This window comes from Ischnura elegans, chromosome 6 (genome assembly GCF_921293095.1).
Source record: "Ischnura elegans chromosome 6, ioIscEleg1.1, whole genome shotgun sequence".
Classification (NCBI taxonomy): domain Eukaryota; kingdom Metazoa; phylum Arthropoda; class Insecta; order Odonata; family Coenagrionidae; genus Ischnura; species Ischnura elegans.
The window spans coordinates 65,335,523-65,358,181 of record NC_060251.1 but is presented as its reverse complement, the minus strand read 5'-3'; the positions used below and the strand labels follow the sequence as shown (position 1 = coordinate 65,358,181).

Sequence of the window (22,659 nt, the reverse complement as noted above, 5' to 3'; positions counted from 1 at the left end):
CAAAACAAGGCCTACTCTTTCTCATTCTATATGATCCAACACCCCAACCAAATCCCATTATAATGCCAATGTTTTAAAAATCTAATAAATTTATCACTATTAATAAAAAAAACTAATGTCATATGCCGACCTCGGTGAGGGTGATTTAAAGACCTCGCCTACCAAACCGAAAGAACCGGATTTGACTCCCGCCAAGATAGATTGACCCTAACCATGGTCCATCGTTATTGATTGCTATAATCTCCTGATGTAAAGGCCTCAAATGTGCTGTTATTAGAGAGGTGATGATAATTATTTTTTAAATAATAAAAAATTCGCCCATACTTCACAGTGGCCTTATTACTTCCTTTTACATATCACTTATTCAGCGCTAAAATATTTTTTCTGCGATGAGCCAATTAAAAATTCACAATGATTATTATTTTCACCTACAAGCCCTTTAAACGCTTTTTTCTAGTGATGAGGGAATTTGAAAAAAAAAACTTTATGATCATGCAAATGAGCCATTCATAGTATTAGTTCCCTAATTATAATGATATTAATAATAATCAATATGCTGCTCTGGCCATTGGCTTGTAGAACCGCCATATTTCAACGCATGCCCTGGTGAAACGCAAAAAAATAAAACTAAGGCATATACAAAATTAACACGATAAAATGAACAAAGTAAATCACCTTCCCCGTGAAAGTTAAAAAAAAAGGAAAAATCGAAACAGTTCTAAGGTACGCCTCATGCTCCTTTAATAAAAGCATTTGTCGTCGCATTTGTAACATTTATTATTATCATCCATTTAACTTATTTGCATTCTTTATTCATATGATTGACGGTGGTTATATACTGAAAAAGACGTAAATTAAACGGAAGTGCATTCCAAATTATTAAGTTTACCATCATGGATAGCAATAATATTGGTATGATAGCATGGATAGCAAAGTGGGGCGGGGGGCCCTCTATGGGCAAGCAGTGCAAACACCAAAGGGAATGGGGGACGAGATGGATAGAGGGGGCGGGAGACCCTTGCCTATATCAAGGTCGCCGGGCAACCTTCCTTACCTACGGTCTCTCTTCCCCTCGACTCGCAAGACGACCACTCCACGTAAATGAGGCTCTAAAACAAGGCTGCGGACGATTTAATGCTCACCCGGATTGATATTTATAGAAAATCCGATCGTGGATGGTGCATGGGTAATGAGGTCACTTAAAACATCCCTCAATCAGTTTACATAACGCGGGATATATGAATAAAAGAGGTCCTAACAATAACAAGGTCCTAAAGACTTTACAGAAAAAATCAGCTAGTTTATACGATCAGAAAATAGTAACAAATACAAAAGATTTACAGCATAAATATTACATTCGACAGAATATAAGCTTCAATATGCCTGGTTTTAATATCTTAAATCAGAGGAAATAAAAATTCACTCAGCACTACTACTTTATTCCCCACCTTGGTTTTGAAAATACAACGTCGACAACAGTATGTAAAAATACTGCCGAAACCATGGCTGAGAATGAATTATCAGTGAGGAGAGTACGAACAAAGTAAATTTTCATTTCCCATTTCGTGGTTCTACATACTAAATCCGCAAACACAGCACTACTTCATATTATCATCAAAATACTAAATCTCCATTATTAATTTCCGGGTATTTAAGTGCAACTATATCAAAACCATTAACATAATAATTACTGCCATACATCCCTCATTTCAAATGAAATCGACTCTTGTTGACGCTGCAGTATAATCACACAATCCGTTCTCGTTAAATTATAAAATGAACTACAGCTAATTTCCTCTTTAAAAGCATGGAGTACACAAGAAGATGATCAACTCAAAACTCTTCCGAATTTCTTTTGATTTTCGCTTAAGTTTCGATTGTAACCCTTGAGGTTGAATACAGTTGCGTAGTTACCTAGATCGGAAACAGCAATCCATCGCAATCGATGTCATAGGAAGCTGAAAACGGCGATAGATGGTATAAGTTCGCTATTTCGATTACGTGGTTCTAAATTTAGCTACATGGCAGGGGTAAAAAGACGTGAAGAATATTAGCCCTTATTAAAAAATTATAACCTGGGATAAGTAATAAATTGCTGGTAAATAATATCCAGAAATCATGACATAATATTAACCAAAAATTAAACTTTCCTCTACTGTTTTCAATTTATGACACTATCTTTAAAATCACATTTATGACGATTAATTCAATAATGTTATCATTACAAAAGTGCCAGTCTCTCCTAAAATTATTATTTAAATAGGGAAAATTTTAGGAGATTCACCCACTAATCTCATAATTTCGGATTGATAAATTGAAGTCTTTCGACAAAGACGGATTATAAAGATAAATAATGAACTGATAAGAATGATAAACCGACCTTAAATTCACATGCATCGATAAATTCGTATATTTACTGATAAACAGGAGATGTTAAACTTTCGCCAAGCATTTTCGTATCCATCGAAGATACTAGAGTCAAATGAGTTCGGATGTAATTCGAGGGGAGCATTGTCCCAAAGGTTGGATATATAATTTTTTATCCTTCTGCACATTTTTCTTTTGGTATCTCCTATTTCCCTATTGTTTTACTGTACTGCAATAGTTGAGTCCTGCTGTTCTCCTCCGAGACTCTTGCTCTTGAGCAAAACAAGAGATAATATCCACTAAAAGATAATTTCCCAGAAATACTTAGAAAATTACTAGGATAAAAATTTATTCTTGTTTAAACTCCAGCCATTTTCTAATTTTCTAGGGGGGCCTGAGACGTTGTCTAAGAAAAATATTACTAAAGCATTCCACGGTTGAATTAGGTTCACAAGGAGGATTTCGCGAATCACTTCCGCCTCTCACCCCTCTCAAATTCGACTTCCCTTTTTATTCAAAATAGTTAGTTTCATTTCATTCTAACTTTAAATCCTATTCCCTTTCTTCTCCTCCCACGCTTTCCTAACATTCTTTCCTCCAAAACATTAGAAATCTACTAATGTTATTATTAACAAGGAATAGATGGGGATCGGGTAGGTGCGGTGGCTTCCCTCACCGTGGGCTAGGGTTCAAATCTCGGCGGTGGCAGAGAATTTTCAGAGACTGCCCGATCCCTGCTTGAACGCTTGATGCAGGACACTCCGTCCGTTGGATAGGACGATGAGGCGTAGTCCCCTAGGCGCATTTCGTTAAGAGCAGACTAATAACTTCGCCGGGTATCTCTCCACCTTTCCTTCCAAACCCTTCCGTCATGGCGCAAAATGATCTTAGCTGTCGGTTGCCTCCTCCAAATGCCATAACATACCAGAGATGGATTGGAAGCAGCATTATTCGATTTGCGTCGTCGCCTTGGGCTGTTGGCAACCACCGAATGCGACCCCTTCCCCCCAGTTCCTCATGTCCTCTTGCAGTCCCCTCCGCCCACCCACTTCCCTCGTGTGGCGGCGTCTCAGTCGCCTGCATTCCTCCCGAAATGGGTCGGCGCCTCGCGCTTGCAGCGGCGAGCCCGGATGGTGCACTGGGGTTGTGCGATGGGCAGGGTAATGGAAATCATCGGTGACGGTTTTAGCCTCAGATCATGAACGTACGCAGATACGCCAATTCGTATGCTTCACCACTGAGGCAGTTGGTCTCAATATCAACCGGAGTGCAGACGTCACAAGGCCTGCATTAACCCCTTCTCGCTCACTCACTTATTATTTAGACCCGAAGGTCAGTTTAGATGGGTGAAGGTAGAACTCACCCCAGACTACACCCGGACCCAGGTAGCCCACTGGGCCTACACCTTTATATTCACTCCTGAAGGGGCTTTGATAAGCAGCTCTGAGCATAACTCCGGCCCCAATGCAGAGCGCAACCGAGAGGCGATGGCGCCGGTTAAGACACCAGGAATGTTGGTCAAATTCACTCACGCGATTCCGGCCCTTTGGGCTCGCATCTCTCTATCCATAGCGAATAGGGCTATTAGTGTGAGGCCCCTTTCACACACATCGATTTTGGACGGCCCATGAAATATCGGCCGATATTTTTCCGGCGAAGCGATGCTTGCACACACGCCGGATTTTTACCTGTCAAACGAAAAGTTGCTATGTTTCTGAGCCGGCGCTGGTGATCAACAGTGACAATGGACGGCAGCTAACCGGCATTTTCTCGGAGCCGGCGCGTGATCGGTGTGTGTGCAAGCTCTCATGCCCTCCCATTGTTCACTGTCGGAATGTGGACGGCCGATATTTTACCAACCGTCCAAAATCGGTGTGTGTGCAAGAGACCTAAGCATTAACTTCAATGATGGATTGATAACAGCAGGGGAGGACTTAAGTCAATGCAAGATTAGATTGACTCATTTTTCGATAAGGGCACCCCTTGATATTTTAAAAATTTCATGAATATCACATGTTCAGCGTAGGGAGGCTAGTTTCTTTTCCTGGTTCACACGAATTCCAAGGATTACTGTTTGAGGGTGTATGAAGTATCACCCGAGATTTGAACCCCCTGCCCCTTTAGGGTTCTTCGGGCAATGAGTGCTTTCTGGCGCTGAACTGGTATCTAGCCCTATGGCCTTGATCTAGCCGTTTTATACATGTACATATATATTTTTTTATAGTCCAGTCTCCTTAGGTGTATCATTCAACTTAGGATTACTTTTATCGTTCTACTCTTGCAGAAAGATTTTTTTGGCCGTGGCGTTATAGGGCGATGATATAACCTCAACTTCAGTGGCGAACGCGGCCCAGATGCGCAAATCCTACCGGTCCCCACCACCAGTTACGACGTGCGATGCGACCTTTTTGGCAGTGAATGAAGGGATGAACTGATAAGCTCTCATTACCATTTAAGTCACGAGTACATCAAATATGGTAATACTCCGTTCAGAAATCCTTTGAGTAAATACAAAATTAATTAGAATTATTAATTAATTTACTTCATTTTATTTGTTTATTAAACTATATTGGTTACATTATAACTTCACATGAATCATTACTATTCATAGCTACCATACTATTGACTTTAATTAACATATTAAGGCATTATTAAATTAATTGACCAGCCCAGTTATTTTCGAAGAGCTACAGTATATTTGAGCAAAATATCATTAGTTATAGGTAAGATAGCTGTAATGAAACGGTTGACGGAAAGTTGGCGGACTCAAATATAATTCTGAATTCAACTCTAAGTCACAATGCTTCAATGTGGTTGGACGAAAAAACTTTGAAGTGTTGAAAATGCGACGCAGCTCCCAGCGCAAACGAAAATCAGACGCAGAAGACGCGAATATCACAGCACCCCTCTCGATCGGGAACATTTCCTGCTTCGCATCGCCGCGAAAGGCCTTGACCGAGGTCACCGCGCGGGCGAAGAATTTTGACCAAATGATCCGTAATGAGGGTCATAGGATGGTGACCTTATTGTGTCCGCTGCGCCGTGGAAACAAATGTGGATGCATTTCTAAGAGGTAGCGAATGAGTGGGAACTAAAAGGAGTTTTACACGGGGCACGTATTTGCGCAGATTAGAACTGCATTAATTTCGCATTATGGCGTTCAATCGCGCGAATCCACGAACGAAATTAAAATTGGTTATTTTGCCATATTACGTCCATGCAATCTCGCTTGCGTCCTAACAATTCACCGCTTTACGCGACTTAATTTTGACAGCTCCTTCATTCACACGTTAGATTGTGCAATTACGTGCCCGGTGTAAAACAGACTTCCCGCCGATCGCAGCAACGCGCTTAAATATCAATACGGTTTTTAATGTTCGTAAATCGTATAGAGATGGATTTGTTACCATTGTTATTCAACCGGCTTCGAATACAGATCACTCCCTCTCGTCCCGTCGTATTTTGTCTATTTTTAAGATGTATTACTCGATTGAAACTTAACATCATCGTACTGAAATTTTCATACTGAAAATCTCAAGTCCGACAGAAACGATAAATTACGAGAGATAATTTACGGAACGGTCAGGTGTGAGAATTTGTTTTCCCCGGGAGAATAAAGGACTTAAATAAATGTTAGGCGTAATTTCGTTAGAGCATTTCCCTTTCATTTGTGAACGGCTGGTGTCCTCATACCCCCGCCACACGCCTAGTGAAATGGATTGTGGGGTAGTATGTACGTGTAGATGTTGTGTAGATCTTTCACAACATTTACCTGCATTCTAAACATAAAAAGTTTACATCGGAGAAAATCCTGAGGTAAATACTTCAAATTTGAGAAACAAGCGTATTTGTAGAGAATCCACTACATGTACTCTGAGCCAGGGGCGCAGCCAGGAATTAAGGCTAGGGGAGGTTCCAGGCGCAACTAATACTGGGATGTCTGGGTGTATGGCATACCTGCCAGGGTAATCGGGAGGTGCGAGGGCCCTCCGCCAGAAAAAAAACTAAGATAAATGGTTCAAAATTGTGAGTTTTACGGCTTTCTGAGGGATATTTTATTAATCCTTACACTATTCTATAAGTAATATTAATTCAAATAAATAAAATAGATTAAACTTAAAAAATTGTCTGAGCCCTGGTGGAGGGTTTTATAAACTATTTTTTCAACCCACCCTAACATGCATGCACAAAGATGATTAGCAAAGATAGGGTCCTCCTTTAATGTAGGAACATTGAGCGGAGCAAATGACCCTGTTCTCGGAACACCCCTAAAACGCATTACTAATAAACTAAGATCGGGCTTTTCAGAAATTCTCACCAAAGAGTGTAACAATTGCTGTTTTTATTACCTATTTTTAACTAAATACTTAAAGTTGCAAAACGCAAGACATCAGGTAGAAAACCAATAGCATAGATGAATTTAATTTCTCCAGGTGAATTATATAGATGAATTCTTCTCGGGTTTTCAACCAGGTTAACTCAGTAGTATAATCAGACGTTTCAAAAGATGGCTTGTATCCTATTTTCAAAAAAATTATTAATTGAAAAAGGGGGTCATCTTCCGAATCGTCGGCCTACACGACTGAGTTAACCTGGTTGAAAACCCGAGGAGAATTCACCGATAGCATAGATATTGCTGTCCCATAAAATGAACTGAGAAATTAATTGGAGCCTAAGCCTCCAATTGAATGCCAACCCCTGTGCCTATTTTAAATTGCAAATTCCTAAAAGCTGTAGCTATGTATATGTAGGTTGCCACTTGAGTTTTGTAATTTTGAACTTTCAGGGTTTGTTAGCCATGACTTAGCAGTGTTAAGAAAGATAATCAGGGAGATGCCCAATATCAAGCAAGAAATATTCAATCTGGGAGAACTGGCTCGTTTAAAGCTCTTAAAAAAATATGGCCCATTCAGGCTTTACGCTTCATAAAAAGTATAGTCCAATGGTAAGAAGTTCTCACTCTGATGGAATAGATAAAGTTATAACCAGAAAAGGTGTTCTGCAAACAGTCTACAGTGGCAGCAATTATTTTCATTTCTACCGAGTTGTGTAAGATTAATATTTAAAGTGAATATCATCATCCCTAAGCATAAACCCAAAACTCCAATAGCCTAATAAATTAATATATTCTATGAAAATCATCAATAATATGTATCCATAGAAGGTCGAATAACTCAGAATGTGTTTAAACAGCATTGAAAATTTGCTTTGAGATTAGGAAGTCACTGTATGCAAAATCCCTTAAAATGTCTAAAGTACATATCTACAGTGAAATCATTGTAACATGAACCTGCCATAAAGCAGGGGTTCAACTCAAATTATTTTTACATCATTGCTGACAGATGAAAATAATGGAAATCGAGAGTGCATGCTGTTTATATTCCTTTTTCATAAACTTGCACCGACAATTCACAGCACAATACCACTATGAAAACAAGAAAAATACTGTTTCTGCATTTCCATATCTGACCTGTACATCGTTCCCAATTAAGTGGAAAGATATTTCTTTAAAAGAATAACAAATTATGAAGGCCCCCGTAATTAAACATTATTTCTCATTCAGTTTCAGAACCTGCCCAGTACTGAATATATGGCAATAAATACTTAATTGAATCAAAACTTTTATACATAATTTTGAGTCAACAAAGAGTGAGCTGAGCATTGTATTAATTATGGTATGTGGTTGATTCAGAATTATTTCAATATATTAACGACAAGTAATTTCCTTTTTTACAGATGGAGAAGATTGGCTTCCTCTGCTTAATCATAGCCACAAATTTGGCTTCATTTGCTCTTGGGAATAAAGCTGAGAGCCGGCAATTCTCATCAAAACCTTTCTACGTGGAGGCAACAAGTGGTGAGGATCATGTTCAATTTCCAAATGATGCTGACATGGTACCTGAGGATTTAGATACTGCCGTAAGTTTAAAAATCTAACAAGGCATGCCTTTGGCCAAAATTATGAACTATTATCAACTTCTTCCTTAAATACGATTGTTGAGTTTGAATTCATTTATTTCTTAAGCTAGCTTATGGCAGGATTTCATACTTCATAAGTAGAACTCCTAAAGCTCTTGAACCAGAAAAAAATATCTTTTGAACAGGAATAACCACACTATGAGCATTTGATAAAGTTGTTATAATATGTAACAACTTTTATATTAAATGATGTATATGAATTAAATTTGATGGAATTAGTCAGGGTGGAAACTATTTTACTACAAAAACACATGTTCAATTAGATATGGCAACAAGGGATACAATACTGGTATCTTCACAATTTTTAAGATAAAAAATTGAAGCGCTAAAATTTGAGTATGTTTTTTTATTACCTACACTGATAGTTTAAAGTATAAAAATTTACTAGCCCTAAAACATCACTATTCAAATAAAGATAAGTATTCTCAGTTACATGATTAAACTATGATTTACTTCAGTTCCAACTATTTTTCTCAGGTTGAGAACTTTCCTTAATAACGGAATGACTCACTCCGATGGAATTAAGTTCATTTTCAAATTTTTCACTAACTTCTAAAAGGATCGGTACTGGAATCATAATTCATACTAAATAGAAAGGTATATAAAATTTCACAAAATTGAAAATTACTCATCAAATGAACCTCTGTTCTAAATACCACTATTCTCAATATACTTTATTGGAGAATTCAAAAATATTAATTATGTATTAAATAAAAGAAACCTGATATCAAACACAAATATTATATTCAACATATATTTCACTCTGATACCATCCATATGGTTCAATAAAAACTTGATGCACATAGCTATGGAATGAAATGACAGAATAATGGCACTCAAGAATGATCTTTGTTACCAATTATAAATACGATGCTAAACTTTATGAAAATATTTATTTCTACCCAGAGATATTCACTGTATGAGTTTTGATCATTATGATTATGTAATGATTATTCCAACAGCATAAATTAATGTATTATGTGTACGAAGGTTAAAAATTGTAGCTCCATAAACAAGAAGTCTATGACAACCTGATTTCAAAATTCCACCATTCTAATTCTTTGATTCCTTTTTGGCAGGCAAGTGTGGAGAGAATTCAAGGACTGAAGTTTTATGCTGTTCAAAATGGCAACATCCCAATGATAATTTATCCAGTGACTAATGGAGGAGCAACTGCACCTGGTGATGATGATCAGCATGGTCTTGAATCAATACTCCAGGCACAGGCAACCCAACCAGATTCCTCAAATCAAAAAGACTTTGATGAAAGCTTGAAAAATGTGGCTCAAGGCTTCATTTTCCCTTCAAGTCCCGCAACTTCACATGAAGAAATATTTAAGCAACTATTAGCAGCTGGCTCTCAAGGCCCTGCTTCAGAACCTTATGTAATTCCAACACCCAAAAAGAAGACACCACCAAAGACAGAAACCATCATTTCAATACCTCAAATCACACAAATACCCGAAATCATGCAAATACCCCAAATCACACAATTACCACAAATCGCTCAAATACCACAAATTACACATGCTTACATACTGGAGCAGCCTCAGGTTCCAGTAATGGCTATTTACAACCCAACTCCGCAAGCCGAGCAGCAAATTTACATACCCCAGCAAATACTCAATGAGCAGGTTCAAGGACAACAAGAGGCAAATGCTAACTATTCACCAGATATCAATGCAATTCCAGTTGAGTCTCTGCAGAATAAGCCAAGCCACTATCATATGGTAGGACCACATTTGTTTACTGGCGAGTCTGAAGAAGAGCCACAAAAAGAACAAGAAGTGGTTGCCACCTCACCATACAGAGAAGAGCCAAGCAAGATACCCCTGCACCCACCACCCCCTATTAAAGCATCAACCTATGGCCCACCTCAAACTGTTCACCCATCAACCAATCAACCTAGTCGCAACTACCCCTCCAAACACAGGTCTCCCAGTCCTCCTCGCTCTCAGTACCATAGCACCAAAGGAAACAGCCCACACTCCAAGGGACCACCTAAGAGCAGACCATCATCACATGGCAGCCCCTATCGGTACCACTCGAGTCCGCACAGGGATCATGGGCACCACCACCACCACCACTACCACCATGATAGCCCGCATCACCACAGAGAGACTAGCCACCACCACCATCACCATCACAAGGAACCACATTACTCACGCCCACCTTCAAGCCATCGCCCATACGAGGTTCACGAGACTAAGAGCCCACCTCACCACAGCAGGCATCCACCTTCCCACTCCAGCAGCCATAAGCACCCATACACCTTCCACCACCCTTCAAAGCCCAGCGGTGGACACAGTGGATCCCAGTCACGGCCGAGTAGCAGCTCACGCCCACCTAACCACCACTCTGACTCCACTAGTAAGCCGCTTTTCCGGCCTAATTTACAGAAGGGTACACGTCCCTATGGACCACCTAAGGCCCCCTCTCATTCATCATCTCCACCCTCAAATTCCATTGGCGGCAGCCACCCACAGATCACCAAAGCGATATTCCACTCAACCCATTCCCCAGACTTGACAGTGAATCAGAATTCTGGTCCAATCAAAGATCACCATGGGTATACTCCAGGAAGATATGAATATGATTCTGAAGCCTCAGCCACAGCTCAAACAACGCCATCATACATATCGGCAAGCCATGACAGCCGTAGGCCACCAGATGCCTCCCCAAGTGCAAGCATATCAGAGCCGTACGTCACCACTCCACCGCGACCGGCATATTCTGATGAGGATGATGAAGAGACAAGCCCAAAAGTTGAAGTTTATAATCCACAGAATGATAACTTCTATGGTGCAGACTCATATCAGAGGATAAAAGAGCCATTCAAACCACCAGTCATTGTTTACAAAGGAGTGAGGCCTCCAGTGCGGGTTTACCAAAAACCAGAAACAGGACCACCATATCATCATTTGCCTGGAGCACACCAAGTCCGTGGAAGCTCATCCAGCCAATCCTCATCCTACTCATACCTGCCTGCCATTGACTCAACATGGGCAAATCATAATACTGCCTCCACCCCTTATTATCACCAGCAGAGAGTCAGAGGAAGCTACTCTGTGGCATCGCCATCAGCATCATCTAAGTCATCTGACCCACCACCAAAAAGTATAGCTGAGGAGATCCACATCACAACGAAAGCCCCTTTCCAATACAGCCCAAGCTCCCCATCTCTGAGCAGTTCATCGTCGCCGACAGATTCCCTTAGTTCATCATCCGATGATTCCTCATCGTGGACACCAATTAATGCACCAGCAGGAGCGGTACCTGCCAGAGCTTATCATATCCCTGCACCAGATCTTTCCCGTGGGGGAAGTAGCCAGCCAATTAATCATCATAGCTCCTACTATAGCTCCGCCAATGCACGAGCTGATGATGAAGATCTCGTACTGACTGAGCAAAATAGTAAAAGTAACCCTTCAACTGGTGGAACTACCCTGACATCAAACAACCGACCTTCAGGGACAGGAAGTAGCCAATTGAGGCGAGAAAACAATTCAGAGGAAGTAGTTTCAGCTGTTGTTTTAGTGAAGCATAGATAACTTGTGTCTGCCTTAATTAAACAGACTGACTGTGACTGGGCAAAGCCAAATAATTATGACAGCTAAAACATTTGGATCATCTTGATCCTAACTATTTGAGAAGATAAGTGATGAAGTTCAAGTGTACAAAGTTCTTTTATATAGATATAAGTAAGTCAAACTCAAGATAGTGCTTTATTTATATAAAGTGGAGTTAATATTTTTTTACAATTTAGTGCATCCTCTGTTGTCATATAGTATGGAACCTGGTTTGTAAATAAAAACCACCAATCTTAATCAAAATTATTCATTGTAGAATAAATTAGCAGTAATGCAGTCATTGGAGGAGAATTCAATTACACATAAAAATGTTGAAAGTAACAGAGAGAAGAAAAGAAATAGAGGCAGAAGAAGTAGCTATGATGTGTTCACATAATGATCTTGAAAATTTCCAGAGTTGCAGAGATTCCAATTTGATGAGTGAGGCATAAATGGAATCATATATACGATTGCCTTCCGACCATCATTATTTCATCAACGTCCCTAGATAGCTATTCTCACTAGTTACAAAAGTTAACTCATTTTAATTTCCATGCTACTGCAGGGGGAGCCAAAAAATTTATTTACAGCTTTTTACCATATATATCACACGGTGAAATGTTTTTCAAGGTGTAAGCTTATTTGAGGTAGCCTATAACTGCACTAATATTGTAATTATACCTCTTTTCCTTGCTATTTCCTTGATGTAAGATATAAACTGCAAGGACCCTATAATGGAATAAAATCTATTACAATCAATGGGAATAGAAAATTAAACATACAGGTACTTGAAAATATCTTTTTTTATGGGATATGAAATATTTCAACAGGCTAGTCAAAATCTTATCTCCTGTAAAGACACTAGGCAGCCATTTCATGACTACATTTTATATCAAGAAATAAACAATACTTTCAGTCAAAGTAAAAGAGCTACAAATAAAACTTTGTATATTCCACATTGAAAAAATTTCAAGTTGTCAGAAGTTAAAATAGAAACAACTTCACAGGTACACTCTAATTTATTCAGTAATGGTGCACGCCAAATGAATTGAGGGTTATTTGCCTGGCCTCATTATCAATGGAAATCTCAGTAATTTCCCACTAATTAGCATAATATGCGTATGTAAAGAGTATGTGCCTGATTATCACAGCCAAGTAATGGGCAATGACCCATTAACTAAGAAGAATCTTCTTAGGAACAGCTAACTGATTTTGCTACCACTGTGTGAGCATGAAGGAAAAGAAAATGGGAACACGAAGTGTGCATATACAACCAGGATATGAACAGAACAAGAGGTTAGGCTGAATGCATATACTAGGTGCAGGATATGTGTAATCCTTCAGCTCAAGTGCGATTACACGATGCACAGAGAGCTGAAATTGAAAAAAAAGCTGCCAAAATTGCTGCAGTCTTGCAAAGAAACTTGTTTATGCTGATGCAGTCCACAATATTGTTTAGAAGGCCAAAAAAAAATTAAAAATAGGAAATCGTGATGCGGGGGGCATATTTGCGAGGGGCAAGTCGAAATTTTACTGAGGCAACATCTGGGGAAAGATAGAATTTCTTCTATTATTAACGATTTCAAAGCCATCAAATAGCTGCGCATAACGCGATGATTAAAATTTGGCATTAGGTCTTTAAACTTAAAATTTTGGCCATTGAAGCATTTTATAAGATGAAAAATACCATTAACAAATATTGTAACTGCTAATTGCTCAAAAACTGAGTCGTGTCACTTAAGTTAAATTCCTCGTGACGCACGTCTTTAAAGGACTACGAATCAGAAAAGATATACAGTGATATTACAGGAATGATAATAGCCCTTCCAAGTAGCTAGTATTTTATTTAAAAACTAATGGATTATTAGGCGTATTAAAGTGTTAAGTATTTACAAACAGTTGAAATGAAAAGGATAGTGATGCTTTAAGATAGAAGGCGTCGGAAATACTAATAATTAAAGTCCGCTTACCACTCGGAAAGAAATTTTCTTCCGTCATTAGATAATGATTGGCCAATGTTCGCGAGAGGACATTTTTTTCTTCTGCTTTCCATTTATTATACACTCAGCCTTATGCGTTACAAATTCCAATGATTAGCGATTGATTATCTTCCAATAACTCGAATAAAGAACAGGTCAAATGGAACCCTAAATGCATCAGCTACAGCATCGGCTATTTCGCGCGCTTCCTTTCTTCCTTTTCGTTCCACATTCCTAGGATGGCCAGTTTCACCCCGACCCTGAAAATAGCTGTTTACGAGCTAAAAGTGTTCAAGAATTGCGTATTCCTGGATAATTCTGCCATAAGTCAGTTTGAAATTATTTTATTTGATTTTCTTTCGTCTAAATCTTGCTACTGTATATTCCATTACCCTATCCTAAATTTAATTATTTTGTATTTATCAGAAATATTATTACCCCAACGAATATAACATGTTTAATGGATTACGCTTTCGCTCAAAAACATTTTTATCAAAATCCCAAGGTCTAACTGTAAACATTCGCTTTGAAATTACAAAAATAGGATAATATATTATCGTATAATATATTATATTATATATTATCGTATATATACGAAAGTATAGAACCTAACATAAGCTGAAATAGAACGTATTTCGAAGGGAAATCATCATTTCAACATGGAATTTATACAGCAACAGATGAAATATTATTATTTTTCACGTCACCATCGAATTAGCATATTTGAAAATCACTAACCTTAATTGATAGAGTTCAATGCTGTCAATGGTGAATCTTATCGATAGCATCTATACCAGCAGCATTGACGCATGATGTGAATGTTTCAACCACTTTGGCACACTCAAGAGGGGTTTCAGGATTTTCTTTATAGCAAGCAGTAATTTTATCCGTCAGTCTTTTGCAAAGTTCCGTGTCCATTAGCGGAGCGTAGGCACGAGTTCTTTCCATCCACGAATCATTAGCCGTCTGACAATGTTCCCGATCAATTTTTTTATGTGATTCAGTTAAGCAATCCATCCTTTTTTTCCAATAAGCTTCTTCTTCCTTAATGTCAGCATTTTCATCGATCTTCTTACCACTTGCCGAATCATTTATTCGTTTGAGAACATTGTCAGATAGTGACAAATTTTCAGAGCATTTAAGTCCTCGCTTTTCAGCTTCTTCGCCCGAGTTATGAATTGTTACGTTCCTTTCCTTAGGTTTCATAAAATCTTCTATGTCCATTGTAACGTGGATTACACTCTCAAATTTTGATGCTTGTTTTTGTCTAAAGTAACGCTGCCAGAGCAAGTTATCAAAAATGGCAGGACTGGGATATTTTTATTTACATTTTCCGTAACAATGCCGTTCATAATGTGATGACAACGGTTCACCCGTATAATCAGCTGAACCTAAGACCGTGAGCTGCAGGGCTATTCACTAACTGTTTACGCGGTCGCGAAGACGAAAGATTTCGTGACGGGATCGCGAAAATCACATTGTTGCTATTCTGTAAGCCATTTCGAACATTCCGCCACGTAAGTTTCGTGCTTCAGTTTACGCGACGAGAGTTGTCAACGAAAACTCAGTTTCCGCCGCGTAAACAGCAGACCGCGGTATACGACGGGGCCACATGCAGTTAATATATGTCATGTATTTGCTTTGCCATGTAAACAGCGGTGTTCATTGTAGTTGTGGACGTAATTTCAATTCGTGCAAGTAATATTTTTGCATATTTAACTCTTAATTTCATGAATTTTTAATTATTCTTGTCTTGTATATGCTTCTCATATTCTCTTTTCGGAATACATACCTATTGGAGTTGGAGGTGTTGTTATTTGTCATTGAGGAAATGTTTTATATTTTTCATATTTATCGTTATCGCCCGCTTAATTGCATATCTCAATAGTACTCTATTTATTTTCAACCGTTTATCAAAGTGAATACTTAAGTTGAAAATGTGTCGTCGCATCTTGTTTTTAAGCCGTGTTTACAAGACATTTTCCCGTCGTCTGTTTCACTATGAGTGTAGATGATGTATGAGCGTAGATATTTTAAATGCTTTGTTCTACTTTTCCCCGGGACGGTTACAAAGTTAGGAAGTGTTCCATTCATGAATTTGCTGCTGCGATTCATCTTTGTGGCGTTAGTCAGTGCTCTCCCACTTCGGAATGCTGTGTTACTCTATGAATACTAGTGTATATGCAAAAGGAGTATGTAGCGGGATTCAAGAACTTAGGATAAAGTACAAATGCTACTTTTAATATCCACCAAGAAGGTAAACAACTCGTAGTATGATTATAAGATTATTTTGTTTCTTCTGGTTTGAAAGGGCTCATGTTCAACATCAATGCTAAAATAACATGAATGAATACTGCGCTCTACAGTCTGTATATACAGTTGTATAAGATATTTTTGGATGATGAAGTTGGAGGGACATAACTAGCAGAAAGACAGCTCCTCTGCTGATCAATATTTTTACTCAGGCTGGCGATGTATTATTATGTACAATTATTGCCGTATGGTAGATGTATATTTTTTTTCTCTACGTTGTGATGGCTATTGTTTTAACTAATCAAATACAAGATATTGACACTGAAAGGATATAACTGATAGGTGAATCGATTTTGTGTGTTTATATTAGGTCCTTTTCGCAAATGAAATGTGCAGCTGCTGTGGCTGGAGGTTACCATGTCTAAACTGTGGATAGGTAGATGCTTGTATGACAGATAGACGTTTGTAGGCATGTTATTTATGTACATAGCATAGTGGGTACAACTTAAATTATTTTACCAAGTAGTCGTTATTGAGTATACTACTGTTTTCAGTGTCATCTGTCTTGTGACAAAAGATGACTGTAAGTATTTCTTGATATAAGAGATTTGTTTTGTTCAAAATAGTTAGTATATACATTGGGGACATATGTTGTTTTTGTGATATCTATCATACAGGATGTTTCCTTTCGATTAAGCCTATGAGTCCATGGCATGAATATGATTATTATGGAAGAGAGCGCGAGAGTATTTATTCAATGGCCATTAGTGTGATGGTCCCTATTAAAGAATTGAGGCAAGTCAATCATCTTATTTGTATTGAGTGTGGATATTGTCTGAGAGCCAGATACCTGTTTGTGCCTGCTGCAGTATCATGATTGTATAAAGGAATTGACTCCCACATTCTAGCCACTCAGAACCCTAGCTAAGGGATTTATGCTTTTATGTGAAATGACTCATTGTAAATCTATGAAATAAGACAGCCAATTACTTCTTAATGTGCTATAGATATATATTGTTCCATATAACATTTTGAGACAATTTATTGTTTCTGAGATTACAATTTTAATGTTCTCATAAGGTGAGGTGAGGCTAACCTATTTTCATTTGAATGTGTATCGTTAATTTATGTAACGATCGAATCTGATTGAAAATTATTGGTGTGAGAGCCCTAGAAATACTTAGGAGGAGGAGAGAGATGAAAGAGACAGTCTTGTGTGAGGGAACTAATGAATGTATATGACCCTTTCGTATTAACATAAGAAGTATTTCAGGGAAAATATTGGATAAAGATTTAGCTTGGAAGCCAATAAATATTTTATGTCCCCACATGATTCCAGCTCAAAGAGCTCTTGTGGTACGAATGCATTTGAAGGTAAATTACTAAACCACATCAACCACTATCCCCATATAAGTTAGTGAAAATTGTACATGGAATACCTACCTAAATCTAGATATATTGTGCACTGCAATTTTATGGGCATGGCAGCTACTGGTAGTGACAATGACTTTGGGACTTGGCCATCCCTCTGTCAAAAGGGAAGTTGAGGAGGTTACAGAAGCATAGAATTCTCCTCCCATATTGACCAAAGATATATAATTCCCATCAATAGAAAATGAGCAGAGTAGAGTAATATAAAATTAAGCATGAATTGCTGCTGATGTAGATGCCCATGAATTTTTGGAACAAATTGTGATGAGCCCATTACTGTTTACATAGCATTTTCCAACAAATTTATACTGCTGGAGAATAATCAAACCAACATTGTAATTTATTTCAATAATTTATCATGGATTAGACCTTGACTCTGAAAATTATTCTCTTGAGTGTTTCTAAATCATCATTACCTTACATGCCAGTCCTTCTCAAATTAATTGGTGATAGTCGAGGTATTCCTACAAATGGGCCTAACACAGTTAATAGGTATTTATGCATTCACAATAAAGGATCCAGTTCCTTTCGTTAAATTTCCTGCATTATAATATGGCATGATGTAAGTAACCGATTAATGGAGATGTTGCTCTGGATGTTCATCAACTTTACCTAGGCTGTTTCCATTAGTATGGGATTAGAAATGTAGCATTGAAAAGAATTTGGTGATAATGCCACTCTTCTATTCATATTACAAACTTTTACCAAATTACAGCTCCCCACCCCCTGTAATTTAATGATTCATATTTGCTATATCTTGAAACCCATTCTACATCCACAGCTTAAGTCTCTTGTAACTACTCTCATTCCATATGCTATGAAAACCCACTCAGAAGCATATTAATAACATGCTTGTGAAACAAGCTCTTAAACAATTTGACACATGATGGTAACTGATACCACCTCCAGAACAACGGTTGCATTTCGTTATTCTTTATAGTTACTAAATAATTACAGGTAAGCTCAAAGGAAATAAAGTAAGAGAGTATCATTTCTAAGTCATTCCTATTTTATTTAACAGTAATTTGCAAGCATCAATTTTTCCAGATTATCAGTTATGTCGATACATATATGGAATCAATCAGCCATGCATAGGGAAATGAAATGTACTTGGGAGAGTGGATATCAGTGTTTGTTGTTTGGTATAAATTTGGAAAAATAATCATCTGGTACATAATTTAGCATACATTATATGATATTAATAATATATTGGAAGTGACCTTGATTTTTTTAAAGTAAACTCCTTGCATCGAAAAGAAAGAATAATTTTTATATTATATCTGTATCCTTGAGCACCGAATATATTGAAAACAGTGTAATGAATGATAGGTGGCTTAGGTAACCCACACCACCACTGGCCCCAGACAGAAATACTATGTGGCAGGCCAAGTACCCCTGAAACTTATTAAACTGAAGCCCATAAGCAAATTATGAAGTCTATTGAGAGGTGCATGGGGGTTCTTAACTCTAGGTTCAGATGATTGCTGAGACATTGAGTGCTGGAGTGTACACCAATAAAATCAGGATTGATAGTTAACTCTTGTGTTGTACTTCATAATATGTGTGTAGGGGCTGGTTTTCCCTTCCCAGACAAGGCTGATTATTATGGAGATCCCAGCTCTTGCAGAGTCCCTAATTCTTGGAAGAGGCATATTAAACAAGGCCAGAACTATTAGACAAGCGATTATTAACAGGTTACCTAATGCATTGGTAAATTACCAATTGATACACTACCATTGCTTTTGTTGGTGGTCAAACTACGGTTTTCCACCTTAAAATTAATCATGGGATCCCTCGTAGAAGGGATACCCTGTAGTTGCCACCAACCTCATCAGAATGGTCTAAAATGAGAAAAGAAATATTACGAATGGGTCATGTTTCATCCATTATTTTTTCATGCATTTTTCTGTTACTTGCATAAGACATAATTTCTTTCACTAGGCAGAAATTTCCTTTGACAATTATCACTGCTTGGGTCTCTTAACCTTCTTGATTGTGAGGTACTTCAGGATAAAAGTAGAACAGGCATCACTATAGCTCAGTTTATATCAATTGCCACCCATTCAGGCTGTGCTTCCTTTTTCTTAGGAACGGTAGTAAGAAAGTGATATTTTTAGGTGTGCTGATGACTTTAGATGCTGCAAATTTGCTACCTATATAATATTATAGCGTGATTGATTTTTAAGAATCCAAAATTATGAGGTAGAAACTCCTTCACTTGACTTTGTACATAATTTAAAAATTCCCAAGGTATCTCTTAAATTGAAACTACTACAAAATGAAGAAGATTTGAATTTATTCAATAAAAATATGAACTCAATGTCACTTCTATTCTAAAAAGTTAGGTGTACTTATATACGTTAGCGACAAATGTTGAGGCGCATTTCGTCAGTACCATAACTCTTAAATGTTAATGCCAGGATACAAATTGTGAACATTGAAGTCAGGGTTGCAACGTAATGATAGGCAGTCCGTTATAAATAGATTCTTATTTTTATCTATTTTGAGGGGTTTAGTTCTTCACCTTATTTTCCGTCTTCTTAGCGCCCTGTTACCAGCTCTTATCCCGTAAAGTTATCCTTTCTTATCTACAGTCTTCCAATAATTGAGCAAACTATTCTTAGGACATCGCTTGCGGTTGATAATAATTTTCAAAACATTTTACCACACTCATGAGGACTGTTTACATTACTATTTTCATTGCCTATAACTAATTATCCGGCCAATTCTGCGATAAACGATATGACGAAACTGACTACTTCAATTCAAATACTTGTATTATCATTAAAATGGGTCCATCAAAGCAAAGGTATAACCAAATGCATAATAACGCCAAATTCCTCTCATTTACAAGTTTTTATCCCAATTACTCACTGTAATCTTAGGTGGCTAATCGCAAACATATTTCCAGCGCACTCACCTTCAACATTAATATACACGTTGAGCTCTCACTTATATTTAAAAGTGTACAACATACTTTTCATTAATCAACGTTATAATTCAATATGATTCAATAGCATTGCACTTACCAGCTGAATCTCGCTCTATTTTTGTTTGTCGAGGACAATTGCATGCCGATTTTCTCTGATTGGCTCGCAGTGACGTATTGCAGGAAAACTTCGGGTATCTTCGACTTCCCCACTACCGCGGAGGGGAAGGCACGAAAATGTTTTCGTGAAGCCTACTGAATAGCAAATTACGCGGCTTCGAATGTTTACGCGGCGTAACCACGTAAACGGAATCTTTCGTCTTCGCGACCGCGTAAAGAGTTACTGAATAGCCCTGCACGGATATTCATCAAAACGCATCAAACATTGACAAAGATTCATCAGAGATCCAGACGCATACAATAGGGTGGGCCGAAAAATGAATTTTTTCAGGATCAAATTTTCCCTGTGTGAGGAAGTTGCCACTTTATATCAGGGTCTCACATCCGAATTTTTTTCAAAATCGGATATTCAGGCTGAATCTGGAGGCAAGAATCAATCGAAAAACACTCTATTTAACTAAGCCCGTTGTAGCAATAAAGCATGATGAATACAAATGACCCTCTGGAGGGAAATAATTCCCATAATGAATCGTAAATTTAGAGGTTGCTGACATCCAATTTTGAAAAAATTTCGGATCAGAAGACCCTGATATATGTTGGCAACTTTCACGCGCAGGATCCTGAAAAAAAGTCATTTCTCGGCCAACCCTATTACACAATGCACACAAAGGCGCGGATAAGGCCCTAGTTTGAGGGAAGGATGGCGGCGCCTTAGTGGTCATAAATATCGCTCAGCGCAATTGTGTCTGAGGGTTGATACTTATGCGAAAACAAGTGGTTTTTATATACCCATCAATTATTTTTAAACATTGATCGCTAAGCCGGTGAAATAAAATATTTCATTTGAGAGACACCCTACCCATACAAAAAAATCTGCGCTGTGACTGCACTAAATCTGCACTGTAACCGGACTAAACTCTGTGTTTAGCACAGTCACAGTACACTTTTCTGTACTAGACTGTACTATGGCAGCTAGAATTTGAGAAGAACTGTACTGTAACAGAGCTGAATCACTGTGCTGGAACTGTGCTAGAGCTCAGGCTGCACTGTGACTGGGCTGGGTAACATGACTGGAGCTGTACTATGGCTCAAACTGGACTGTGACTGGGCTGGGTAACATGACTGGAACTGTACTATGGCTCAAACTCTACTGTGACAGGGCTAGATAGCATGACTGGAACTGTACTATGGCTCAAACTGCACTGTGACAGGGCTGGACTTTCACTAGTCATTGACGGGAGAAAGTATTTCCTGTATTATTTCATGTTACGATCAACTATCAAATTTATAAAGATGAAAATCTTTTCAATCTTTCCAGAAAACACTAAATTAGTGCGGGGGCATCCGCGATCCCGAAAATCAGTCATATATACAATCGTAAAATCATAAAATTCTTTCAATAGACTATAAACTTCGTCAATATAATCTCGAATTTCGAAATTCATCATACTTTATAGCTAAAACGGGCATAATGACAGTTTTTCTCTACAGGGGTTTATCTCCAAATTCAACCTAAATTTTCGCAAATCGGTTAATATCTTTCCAGAAAACACTAAATTAGTGGAAGGAGCGGATGCACCCCGCACTAATCCACCACTGTGGACACAAGTGGATCTTAATTTCTAAAATTTAAGGTACCGGAACGCATACCCACTCATTTAATCCATACGATTTTCAAATATAACGCTCCCTATTACTTCAGACCTTAATAAACTTGTAATAAAAGTTACAATGAGGAATCATGTCCGATCAAATATTTTAAAAAACAATGGATTTTTTGACCCGACCCTAATAATGACCCACACCCCTGAGAGGTACCGGAACACTGTTTCAGCCGAAATTAAGCACTGCGCACATAGCGAGCGAGAATTGTAAAATTAACAAGATGCGTCATGTTACATAAAAACTTTTGGGCTATGTCGCCGCGTCAATTTTTGGGTGGCCCCAACGTTTCTCGACCTATGCCGGTCGCTTTCTCAGGGGAATCTCTTTCGCAAGGGAATTTCTAAAGCGACCAGCATCGGTCGGGAAA

The 22,659-nt window shown here is 38.2% G+C and overlaps 1 protein-coding gene and 1 long non-coding RNA gene across 2 annotated transcripts in view; one reads left to right on the top strand and one right to left on the bottom strand.

Moving 5' to 3' along the window:
* LOC124160913 (extensin-like) overlaps positions 1-12,479 on the top strand; it is a 56,095-nt gene extending 43,616 nt beyond the window's left edge. The window contains exons 2-3 of the mRNA XM_046537029.1: positions 8,104-8,286; positions 9,426-12,479. Coding sequence (XP_046392985.1) covers positions 8,104-8,286; positions 9,426-11,897 — 2,655 coding nt within the window. The 3' untranslated portion in view covers positions 11,898-12,479. The remainder of the gene's footprint in view (positions 1-8,103; positions 8,287-9,425) is intronic.
* Positions 8,111-12,647, bottom strand: LOC124160915. Its single transcript, XR_006865269.1, has 2 exons — positions 12,597-12,647; positions 8,111-8,266 (listed from the first exon to the last, which is right to left on the bottom strand). It is a non-coding gene; the product is annotated as an uncharacterized LOC124160915 (long non-coding RNA).
* Between the last annotated feature and the right edge of the window lie 10,012 nt (positions 12,648-22,659).